General features: G+C 36.9%; 1 protein-coding gene across 2 annotated transcripts in view; it reads left to right on the plus strand.

Annotated features, from left to right (window-relative positions):
• COG3 (component of oligomeric golgi complex 3) overlaps positions 1-12914 on the plus strand; it is a 64616-nt gene that overhangs the window by 12516 nt on the left and 39186 nt on the right. For both annotated transcript variants that reach the window (XM_012465180.2, XM_064373550.1), the window contains exons 9-13: positions 4666-4709; positions 5145-5271; positions 5883-5974; positions 7064-7203; positions 10420-10580. In XM_012465180.2, coding sequence (XP_012320603.2) covers positions 4666-4709; positions 5145-5271; positions 5883-5974; positions 7064-7203; positions 10420-10580 — 564 coding nt within the window. The remainder of the gene's footprint in view (positions 1-4665; positions 4710-5144; positions 5272-5882; positions 5975-7063; positions 7204-10419; positions 10581-12914) is intronic.

Here is a 12914-nt window from a genome sequence, read left to right on the forward strand (position 1 = left end):
ATTTTGGGAGAGATCTTTATACGTTGTTATGACTGGAACATGGGATGTTAGTGGGATATGATGGGAAAGAAGACAGGAAAGATGACAAAGACTCTCTCACGAGGGATGTTGCATGTTGTGCTAATTTAGGAAAAGCAGAAAACCAATGAAATGGTTTCTTAAACAGAGTAGTGATTTGGTCAGATTTGCTAAACAAACACGTAAACCAATGGAACAGAATAGAGAACTCAGAAATAAATGCATGTATTTTCAGCCAACTGATTTTTGATAAATGCACCAAGAAAATTTAGTGGGGAAAGAATGATTGCTGAGAAAACTAGATATTCATATACAGAAAAATGAAACTAGACCTCTGTCTCTCACTATGTACAAAAAACAAAATGGATTAAAGACTTAAGATCTGAAACTATAAAACTACTAGAAGAAAGCATGGGGAAATGCTTTAGGACATTGGTCTAGGCAAAGATTTTATGGCTAAAACTTCGAAAGCATAGGCAACAAAAACAAAAATAGACAAATGGGGCTATAATAATCTTAAAAGGTTCTGCTCAACAAAGGAAACGATCACCAGAGTGAAGAGACAATCTGTAGAATGGTAGAAAATATTTGTAGAAACTATTCATCTGACAAGGGACTGATATTCAGAATATACAAGGAACTTAACAGAAAAAAACCCCGAATAATCCCATTAAAAAGTAGGCAAAGAGTCCGAGTAAACATTTCTCAAAAGGAGACTATACAGATGGCCAACAGGTATATGAAAAAATGCTCAACATCACGAATTATTAAATTTACTCGTGTAAATCAAAACCACAGTGAGATTATCATCTTACCCCAGTTAGAATGGCTATTATCAAGAAGACATAAAATAAATGCTGGTGAGGATGCAGAGAAAAGAAAATTCTTATACACTGTTGGTGGGAATGTAAATTAGTACAGCTATTATGGAAAACAGTATCAAGATTTCTGAAAAAACTAAAAATAGAGCTATCATACTATCCCGCAGTCCCACTACTGCGTATTTGTCAAAGGCAAGGAAATCAGTATATTAAAGGGTTACCTGTGTTGAATGCAACACTATTCATGATAGTAAATAGATGGAATCAACCTAAGTGTCGATCAACAGATGAATGGCTAAAGAAAATGTGGTATATGGGGGGCAAGGGGCCGAAAAAAAATTAAAAAAAAAAAAGGGGTATATATAAACAGTAAGATACTATTCAGCTGTACCAAAAAATGAAATCCTGTCATTTATAGCAACATGAATGGAACTAGAGGTCATTATATTAGTAAAATAAGCCAGGCACAGAAAGACAAATATTGTATGTTTTCACTCATATGCGGGAACGAAAAAAGTTGATCTCATGGAGGTAGAGAGTAGAATGATAGATACCAGAGGCTGGGATGGGTGGAGGAGAGGTGGAGAGGTTGGTTAATGGGTATAAATGTACAGTTTGATAGAAGAAATAAGTTCTAGTGTTCAGTAGTGTAGTAGGATGGCTATAGTTAATAATTTATTGTATATTTCAAAATAGCTAAAAGGGAAGATTTGAAATTTTTCCAGCACAAAGAAATAATAGATGTTTGAGGTGATGGATACTCTAAACACTCTGATTTGATCATAACACGTTGTATCCATGTATCAAAATATTACACTTACCCCATAAATATGTACAATTATTATGTGTTGATAAAAAAGATCGGTTGGGTGCCGTGGCTCATGCCTGTAATCCCAGCACTTTGGGATGCCAAGGCGGACAGATCACGAGGTCAGGAGTTTGAGACCAGCCTGGCCAAGAGACTAGCTGGCCAATACGGTGAAACCTTGTCTCTATTAAAAATAAAAAAAAATTAACTGGGAATGGTGGCGGGAGCCTGTAATTTTGGCTACTTGTGAGGCTGAGGCAGGAGAAATGCTTGACTCCAGGAGGTGGAGGTTGCAGTGAGCTGAAATCGCACTATTGCACTCCAGCCTGGATGGCAGAGTGAGACTCTGACTCAAAAAAAAAAAAAAGATTAAGGTTGCAATATATAGAATGTATTATGATGAAGAGAGATTTGAGACAGGGAGGCCTCATTACTAAGGAAGATTCTGCAGTAATCCAAGTGAGATATTAGGGGTTGAATTAATGCATTGGTAGGATATTTCATGAGGTTGGGTATGTACCTTATTCATTCTGCATAGCAGTGTCTGGTACATAAAGGAATGCACAGTGTATTTATTTTAATTGATAGCATGGAGGGGGCAAAGATAAATATGTGTTATATTTTGTAACATAGCCGAGATACATTTTATTGAAGCTGGTGCATATATATTCTTTCTACTCATTGCTAAGTTTCTAGAAATAATAATCTACTTCTGCTGACTGACTTTACTTCCTTGCTTGTTTATCTCTTGAAAGTCAGCCAGTTAATGGCTGGGTGCAGTGGCTCACACCTATAGGGCAGATTCTTTAAGTTTAGGAGTCCGAGATCAGCCTGGGCAATATGGTGAAACCCTGTCTACCCAAAATAGAAAAATTAGCTGGACTTGGTGGCATGCACCTGTGGTTTGGCTACTTGGGAGGCTGAGGTGAGAGGGTCGTTTGAACCCAGGAAGTCAAGACTTCAGTGAGCCAAGATAGTGCCACTGCACTCCAGCCTGGGTGACAAAGTGAGACCCTGTCTTAAAAAAAAAAAAAAAAAAAGCCAGCCAGTTGAAAGGATTTTTTTTTTTTTTGAAATGGGAGAAACTTAGTTTTGTTTATAGAATATATATGTAGAATATGGGTACAACCTAGATGTCTTACAGATGTCTAACTGGATGTCAGTTGATGGCATGAGATTTAGATTGTGCCTGATTGATTGTTTTTGCTTATTAGCCAAATATGAATGATAAAAATTTGATTAGAAAAGAAATAGTATATATAAGAGGGCTCAGTGTGGCGGGTGATTATAAAATGATTATATAGTTATCAGTGGCTTTCCTACATACCATTAGTAACCAATTAGTATATGTGATGGGGTCCCATTTATATTATATCAGTAACAAAAAGCATAAAATACTTACCTAGCAATAACCTTAACAGATATATAAGAATGAAGAAAATGACAAAACCAGACAGAAAATCATAAAAGATTAAATAAATGGTAAGCCCATCTTCTTCCTGATTAGGGTGATTTAATTTTTAAAATGTCACTTTCTCCCAGAGGAATGTATTGGTTAGCATGTACTCCTAGCAAAAATTCTAATAATTTTTTTTTTCATGATTCTAAACTTTATCTGGTAAATAGGCAAGACTAAAGAAGAAAATTTTGAAAAATATAGTGTCATTGATTGAAGCATTCACTGACAGATCATTGGAATGGAAAGTTGTAGTACTTAATAAATAAAGAAGCATCCCAAATAAAAAAAGAAAGGCTGGAATTTTCTACATGGAATTGGGAAGATTTGCTAAATATTTGAAAAAAGTAGTAAGCTTTTTACTCTGTAACATTACCAAAATAATATATTCTGAGTGAACTAAAGAGCTAAAGAAACTAAAGAAAGATGAATAGCTAATAAAAAATGACCAGATTACTCACAGAACATGTGGAAAATATACGCAAGTTAAGGTTGGGTGACTTTTTTTTTTGTCTGTCAGAAATTGGCAGATTAAGGTCAGTGCTTTTGAGGATTTATGAGACAGACAATGCTGCTGATAGAAATGTAACTGAATTCTTTTCTAAAAACATTTTAGAAGAATAGACCAGAAACCTGTAAAAATACATACCTCTTTTGAGCTGGTGTTTTGGGGTCCCCACCTGGGAGGTAGGTGCCATTATTATATCAGTTTTACATAGTAGGGAGTGGAATCTCAGAAGTGAACCAGCTTGCCTGGGCTCAAACAGCTACTAAGGAGTGAGTGCTGGAACCAACCGTTTCACTCCAGGCTCTTCACAAATGGGCTGTGATTCTTTGGAAACAACCTAGATATCTGTCAGTAGAAATGGGATACTACGTAGCCTTTTAGCATATTTTAAATCATGTTTATTATGATTCATTAAGTGTTTACTAGGTACCAGATACTATGCTAAAGGCTTCTGTACATTTTCGTCTAGTATTGGAAAGTATTTAATGATAGGAAAATGTTTATGAAATACTGTTAATTTTTTTTTTTTTGAGCCTGTCACCCAGGCTGGAGTGCAGCGGCGTGATCTTAGCTTACCGCAACCTCCACCTCCCGGGTTCAAGCAATTCTCCTGCCTCAGCCTCCTGAGTAGCTGGGACTACAGGCGCATGCCATCATTCCTGGTTAATCTTTTGTATTTTTATTAGAGATGGGGTTTAACCATATTGACCAGGCTGGTCTCAAACTCCTGACCTTGTGATCTGCCCACCTTGGCCTCCCAAACCACACCCAGCACCAATAATGTTAATTTTTAAAAAACAGATTATAAAGCAGAATATGTACTATAATTACAGTTTTGTGTAAAAAGAAAAATATAGGAACTGTGGATATAAAAAAACTGAAAGAAAATATACTGAAATGCTGTGATTAATTTTTGGTATTACAAGTGATTTGTATGATTTTTAACTTTCATATTTACAGTTTTTCTGAGTATGTGATACGATTAATATTATAATCAGAAAGTAATGGATAGTATAACAGATGGCTTTTTAAATGCATTTTTCTTACTCTGCAGACTCTTATTGAACAAATAGAGCTGCGATCTGAAAAAATACCTGAGTGAGTACCTAAAAGTTAATCTGGTTTCCACATTTGCCTTGTCTTTTAGTACTGTTTTTCCAAATCGGGTTTTGTCTCTGATATTTTATGAGCAGTTGCCTCCTAGCTTGTTCTTGTAACACACAACTTATTTTGGGGAGCAAGGTCACAGACCTAGTAAGTTTACATGACAGCAGTTTTTCCTGCATTAGGATTTCCTTCTTTTTTGGGCAGATGTGGGGTCCCTATTCTTGGAAAAGAAATCCTTTAAAAGATGAAGCTTATGGGATCACAGTTCATTATGGTTTGCTTTTGTTTTGTTTCTATACATATAATATTAGTTAATGTGGGCAAATGAAAGGTGACCATTATAGCTTTAAAAGAGGTTTGGATTTAAGATGAAATTTAATTTGTATATCTAAAATCAAAAGTTTAATCTTATTTGTTTTCTGTCAGATACCAACAACTGCTCAGTGATATCCACCAGTGTTACCTTGATCAGCGGGAGCTCCTTTTGGGCCCTAGTATTGCTTGCACTGTTGCAGAGTTAACCAGCCAAAATAACAGAGATCATTGTGCCTTGGTAAGTTTCTACTTGTTTTGGTTAAATGTTAAGTCTTCCTTTGAGTTATGTTGATACCCTAGAAACTATACTTGGTTAAACAAGTTTTGGTGCCCATAGTGAACTAAAAAAGTATGTTTTTAATTATGACAGATCTAGTTTGGTAATTAGCCTTACTCAACCTTACAAAATAGTCTCATTTTTATTTATTTTTTGAGATAAGAAGATTCACAAATAAGTATTGTTCTTGAAAAATGAGGTTTCAAAGTTTGTAGATTTATATGAACAATTTAGCTTAACTTTTACGGCAGAAGTGCTTTTTTGTTTAGTGTAATTTTAATTTATACTATAAAAAATGAATAAGGGCTCTTTTTTGAAATACCCACTTTTGAACTAGAAAAGTAATTTATGTTTATTATTAAACATTTGGAAACTAAAGCATTAAGAAAATAAAAATCACTTATAATTTCATTATGTAGTAATCTATTGAAAACCAACCGTTTTCTGTTCTTCAGTAAGTCGTTTTAAGAGTATATATGTGTAATCTCTGCAGATAAACCATAGGCTTTATTTCATAAACACTGGAAATGTTGTGTGTCTTTAACTGTAGGTGGTGTGTTTGTTTACTGCAGGTTCGTAGTGGCTGTGCCTTCATGGTTCATGTCTGCCAGGATGAACACCAACTTTACAATGAATTTTTCACAAAACCAACATCAAAATTAGAGTAGGTGGTTGTGGAATCTAACTCTTGTTTATAAAATTTAACTTGCTAATGACCATATGGAATCAGTATATTATAGGAGCATTCTGTCGTGAACTGCAGAATGTTTTAACGTGTGTGTGTATGTGTGTGTGTGTGAACAGAATATTGTTGGGTGGGACATATTTTCTTAAACGTGCAACTTACATGCTTTCGTATTGTTTGTAATGTAATTATTTAGATATTGTGGGGTGATAGGAAGAATCTTCTACAGGATTCTGTAGCCTCGGGGTCTAGATCCCTTTCTCTCCACTAAGTATAATAATTCCTTCTAGTTAAAAAATTCTGTGATTCTAACTAATGAAAGATTTTAAAATACAGATACTATTTAATAACCTTTTCTTTATTTTTCTCAAAATGTGTTTCAGATCCACTGTTAGTCACTTTTGGTTTCTTCATGTTTGCTCTTTTGACTTTTAGAAACATTCTAAGCTTTTGACTCTTTTAATGGGGAAGAGAAAAATACTTTATCGTTGTAGTGGAAGTGATCATTTTTGATGAAATACTCTGTATAGAAGAGTACCATTGACAATATGAAGCATGTAGACAACTTAAGTTTTTCTTTTTAAATGTTTATGATTTCTTGAAGTACTTGGTGTATGACCAAAGTACTTTGAATTTTATTTATCTAAATCTATAAGTATTCAAAAATTTTGAACTTGTCTCTCCTGGGGGGAAAAATATCATTTGATTCATAGTAAAGTAGATTATAAAAGGTAATTAAATCTTCTGAAATATTTTTTATTGTTTTTGAAAGGACATATAGAAAATTATTGCTGAAATAGATAAAAGTTGTAATAGGTTGACTTTTGTTTGGGGGCAGCTACTTTGAGTTGATTGCTGTGGATTGCATATTGATTCTGAGCTTTTAAAGCAAAAACAGTTTATAGAATTACTTTCAATCAGCGTTTCCCTTATCATTCTATAATTTTCTCAGATACTGTTTTCCAGTAGATACTTATCATTCTTATCAACTGGAATGAGGCTTTCTAAACTATTAGAAAATCCTGAAAAAACTTCTACTAATAGCCATGTTTTATTCTTTCATTTTAGTGAGCTTTTGGAGAAACTGTGTGTGTCATTGTATGATGTCTTCAGGCCATTGATCATTCATGTTATTCACTTAGAGACTCTGTCGGAACTTTGTGGGATTCTTAAAAATGAGGTGCTTGAAGATCATGTGCAGAACAATGGTAAATGAGTAGAAATGATCATTTTAAGTTATATCACTGGCTCAATGAATTTGAAAAAAAAATAGGTTCTTCTTCCCTTACCCCACTAAATACATAAATTTAATATTTTTGAAGCTTGGCTTGATGCCTTGTCCCTTCTTGAATGCAGTTACACCTTATTCTGTCACTAAAGACACAATCAGATAGGGAAAGAATCTTAAAATATGGTAAAATTAGTAATAAAATAATTATAGTCAGTTTTCTTTCTGGTAACTGGAGTCCAGAGAGAACACATCATCACTTTTGGTTAGGCATTTCTAGCACACTGTTACCAGAATACAAAATACATAAATAAATAATTGAATATATTGTATACTTTTGATTAAAAATCAGGAATTGTTTTTGTGTATATTCATAATAATAGTTCATCTTTTTTATTACAAATAAAGAAAAACAGTTCTCTGGAATAGCTCTACTTTGTCCATCTGATACATTTTTCAGTATTTGATTTGATTGTCATAGAAAACATGATTTTCCTAATAGTACCTAGGTACCTTTAGAAAAATACCCTACAGGCTCATGCCTGTAATCCCAGTACTTTGGGAGGCTGAGGCGGGTGAATTGCCTGAAGTCAGGAGTTTGAAACCAGCCTGGCCAACATGACGAAAACCCATCTCTACTAAAAATACAAAAATTAGCCGAACCTGGTGGCAGGCGCCTGTAATCTCAGCTACTTGGGAGACAGGCAGGAGGATTGCTGGATCCTGGGAGGTGGAGGTTGCAGTGAGCCGGGTTCGCACCATTGTACTCCAGTGCGTGCAACAACAGCCAGACTCTGTCTCAAAAACAAGCAAACAAACAAACAAACATATCCTTCAAGTAATTATCCTTTTATTTTTGAGACAGAGTCTTGCTCTGTCTCCCAGGCTGGAGTGCAGTGCTACAATCTTGGCTCACTGCAACCTCCACCTCCCTGTTTAAAGTAATTCCCCTGCCTCAGCCTCCCAAGTAGCTGGAATTGCAGGTGCACGCCACCACACCTGGCTGATTTTTTTGTATTTTTAGTAGAGATGGGGTTTTGCCATGTTGGGCAGACTGATCTTGAACTCTTGACCTCAGGTGATCTGCCCACCTTGGCCTCCCAAAGTGCTGGGGTTTCACGCCCAGCCCCCTTCCAGTAATTATTTTACTTGTAGAATTTATTGTCCTCACTTTAGCTTTCATTGAGACGCTCTGGATTTGTTACTCTTCCACAGTTACTTCACTGCATTTAACTCATTCATTTTCTCATGTTTTACTGCTTCTGAAATTTTTTTTTTTTTTTTTTTTTTTTTTTGAGACAGAGTCTTACTCTCACCAGGCTGGAGTATAGTGGCACAATCTCGGCTCACTGCAGTCTCCACCTCCTGGGTCCAAGCGATCCCCGTGCCTCCACCTCCCAAGTAGCTGGGACTATAGGCATTCACCACCACACCTGGCTAATTTTTTTTGTATTTTAGTAGAGATGGGGTTTCACCTGGTTGGCCAGGATTGTCTCGATCTCCTGACCTTGTGATCCACCCACTTCAGCCTCCCAAAGTGCTGGGATTACAAGTGTGAGCCACCATGCCCAGCTGCTTCTGAATTTTTTATTGCCTCTGATTTTAAAATAAGAATTTTTTTTTTGGTTTTGTTTTTGGGTTGAGGTCTCACTTGTCACCCAGGCTGGAGTGCAATGGCATGATCTTGGCTCACTACAACCTCTGCTTCCCAGGTTCAAGTGATCTTCCCACCTCAGTCTCCCAAGTAGCTGAGACTACAGTGCATGGGTGTCGCCACCATTCCCAGCTATTTTTATATTTTTTTGTAGAGAGGGGATTTTGCCATGTTGCCCAGGCCAGTCTTGAGCTCCTGGACTCAAGCAGTCTGCCTTCCTTGGTCTCTCAAAGTGCTGGAATTATACATATGAGCCACTGCAACTGGCCAAAATTAATGTGAATTTTTTTTTCTTTCCACGCCTCCGCCTTCCTCCTCCTTCCTCTTCCTTCTCCTTCCTCCTCCCCCCTCCTTCTCCTTCCTCTTCCCTCTTCCTCCTCCTCCTTCCACCTCCTTCCTCCTTCTCCTCCTCCTTCCTCCTTCCTCTTTCTCCTCCTCCATCCTCCGTCTCCTCCTCTTCCTCCTCTTCCTCCTCTTCCTCTTCCCTTTTCCTTCTCCTTTTCCTTCCTCCTTCTCCTCCTTCTTCCTCCTTCCTCCTCCTCCTTTTTTTTTTTTTTTAAATAGAGGTGGAGTCTCACTGTGTTGCCTAGGCTAGGCTTGAACTTGTGGACTCAAGTGATCCTCCCACCTGGGCCTCCCAAAGTGCTGGGATTACAGGCATGAGCCATCGTGCCTGGCCTCATGTGATTCTGTGGTATATTTAACACCCTGTCTTTTGGAAGGCTGTTACTAGATTACTAGGATGTCTTAACACTGATGGCAGTTTTTTTTTTCGAGACAGGGTCTTACTCTATTGCCCAGGCTGGAGTGCAGTGGCATGATCACAGCTCACTGCAGCCTCAACTTCCTTGGCTCAGGTGATTCCCACCTCAGCCTCTCAAGTAACTGAGACTGTAGCTGCACATCACCATGCCTGGCTAAGTTTTTGTAATTTTTTTTATTTTTGTTGAGATGGGGCTTTGCCATGTTGCCCAGGCTGGCTGATTTCGAATGCCTGGGCTCAAGATATCTGCCTGCCTTGCCCCCCCAAAATGCTGGGATTATAGGCATGAGCCACTGCGCCTGGCTGATGGTATCTTAAAAATAAAGAAATACTATATAAACTCATACCTATTTTACTTTGTACTTGTCTCTGTGAAAATGTTAACTAGTCATTTAATATCTGTGGTACTCAATTTATTTGTAAAATGGGGATAATGATAGCCCAGTTAATAAGCTACCATAGCAGTTTCTTAGGCTTGGTCTGAAGCTATATGAAATAAATTTTAAAGAGCAAAGCACTCTTAAAATTCAGATTTTATTATTCATATTAATAATATGATTAATTTAACAGTATTGCCCAGTTTTAAAGTTGAGGCAATTGAAAGACATTTATTAAACTTTTCCAAGCTCATTGAGTCATACTGAAATAGAATACAACCACAGCCTTTGAAGCAAAAGTGGTTCATACTGTTTCTGAACAATTTAGTGATATCTTTCCTTGTTTAAAAGAAAGTGTTTTTCTAAATCTACAATAATGGCTGATTGCATTTTCTTTATCAGCTGAGCAACTGGGGGCATTTGCAGCTGGAGTCAAGCAGATGTTAGAAGATGTACAGGAGCGGCTTGTCTACCGAACCCACATCTACATTCAGACGGATATCACGGGCTATAAACCAGCTCCTGGAGATCTGGCATATCCTGATAAGTTAGTCATGATGGAGGTAGGATCTCCTTACTTGACCTCCCCTCTGCCCTACACAGCTTTTAGATGTTTATTATTATTTTTAAATTCATATATTAAAATAGAGATAGGGTTTGCCTGTGTTGCCCAGGCTGGTCTTGAACTGCTGAGCTCAAGTGATCCACCTGCCTCCCAAGTGCTGGGATTACAGGTGTGAGCTATCGTGCCTAGCCTAGATGCTTTTTACTAGTTAAAATGGGATTTTTCTTTTTAATTATTCCTCAAAATGTAAATTCAAAATAAGCTTACTATAAAAATTAAAGGTGATAAAATTTAAAAGAATTAAACAGAAATAATTTGTTAGATTGTCTTTCCTTCAAGTTATGTTTTATAAACATTCCATTCCATTCTTTTCCCTTTGGCAGGAAATACCCATTCTCAATTTTAAAATTTAATTAGTGATCTTTGTGATTTCTCTCTTTTTTTTGAATAAGTGGCATAAAAGAAGGTTGATAATGTAGGCGCCACCAGGTTGATCGTGATGATGTAACTGTGTGTCATGCTCTCTCATAAAAAGCCTGGAGGCCATCTCCTCAAAATTATACAGTACGAGTGTCCAGTTTATGGTTTGAAGACTTGGATTTATCTTCCTGATCTTCCAGTTCCATATATATCTTCATTTTCTTTGAGTTCTAGACAGACTTTAAATAATCCCTAAAATATTAGTATTAAAACAGAATTAGAACGTTTTTAATGGAAATTTTCAAATATAAGCAGAAGTGGAAACTGTAACATAATGAATTCTTAGGTACCATTACCTCAGCTTCAACGTGGCTAGACTTTTTGTACTCCCTTTCACCCCCCCTTTAATTATTTTAAAGCAAATTCCAAACATGATTTCAATTAATAAATACTTCAGGCTGGGAATGGTGGCTCATGCCTGTAATCACAGCACTTTGGGAGGCTAAGGTGGGAGGATCACTTGATCTCAGGAGTTCAAGACCAGCCTGGGCAACGGCAAGAAACCAACCTCATCTTTACTAAAAATACAAAAATTAGCCAGTTGTGGTGGTGTGCAACTGTGATCTTAGCTGCTCGGGAGGCTGAGATGGGAAGATTGCTTAAACCCGGAAGTGGAGGTTTCAGGGAGCCGAGATCATGCCACTGCACTCCAGACTGGGTGACAGAGCCAGACCCTGTCTCAACAATAAGAAAAAAGTGTGACGGCTGAAGGCTAAGCAGGATGGAATATAACTTCACACTCCTGAAGGTTATAGATTCTGGGTTACTCATTCTAGGTAGCAGAAAGCAATGAGCAAAGATAATAAAGTCAAGAGGTTAAATAAGCAAAACAACAAAACAACAAAATTGAAAAAAAATCTTCAGTAGGTAACTCTAAAAGGTAAGGGCATTTTTATTTTTAATACAACCGTAATATAATTTTTACACTTAAAAACATTTTAGTTCCTTAATATCAAGTATCTAGTTGAATCTAGAACTTATTTTTCAGATTCACTAGTTGTTAATATTTCATCACATTTACTTTATCTGTTTGTGTGTGTGTTTTGCTGAGCCATTTGAAAGTTGCAGATGTCATGACTCCTCATTCCTGAGTACTTCAGTTCTTATTCTCTTAAGAATAAAGACATTGTTTATATAACCACAATATCATTTTTGTATCTAAGGAAATTAACATTAATTCAATAATATTATTTATATATAGTCCATATTGAAATTTCCCCAGTTGTCCTTTAAATGTCTTTTTTTTTTTGAGACATAGTTTCACTCTGTCACTTAGGCTGGAGTGCAGTGGCACAGTCTTGACTCACTGAACCTCTGCCCCCCAGGTTCAAGTGATTCTCCCACCTCAGCCTCTCAAGTAGCTGGAATTACAGGTGCCTGCCACCACGCCCAGCTAATTTTTGTATTTTTAGTAGAGATGGGGTTTCACCATGTTGGCCATGCTGGTCTTCAACTCTTGAGATCAGCCTGAAGTGATCCAGCCACCTCAGCCTCCCAAAGTGCTGGGATTGTAGATGTGAGCCACTGCACCTGGCCCAGATGTCTTTTATAATTGGACAAAAAATTTTAAAAAGTGGGATCCAGTCAAGGTTATCATGTTGCATTTGGGTTTTATATACCTTAATATCCTTAATTCAAATCCAGACTCCTTCCCTTCCCTCTTTTGTTTTGTCTTTTGTTTTTATGGCGTTGACTTTTTTTTCAAGAGACCAGCACAGTTTTATTGTAGAATGTGCCACATTATGGATTTGTCTGATTGTTTCCTCTTGCTTAGATTCAAGTTAAACTTTTTTTTCCCCCTCAAGAACACTGCATAGCTGATGTGTACTTCTTACTTCATTACATCAAAGGC

Source organism: Aotus nancymaae, unplaced genomic scaffold, assembly GCF_030222135.1.
Source record: "Aotus nancymaae isolate 86718 unplaced genomic scaffold, 86718_ANA_hifiasm-v0.15.2.pri h1tg000009l, whole genome shotgun sequence".
Lineage (NCBI taxonomy): Eukaryota > Metazoa > Chordata > Mammalia > Primates > Aotidae > Aotus > Aotus nancymaae.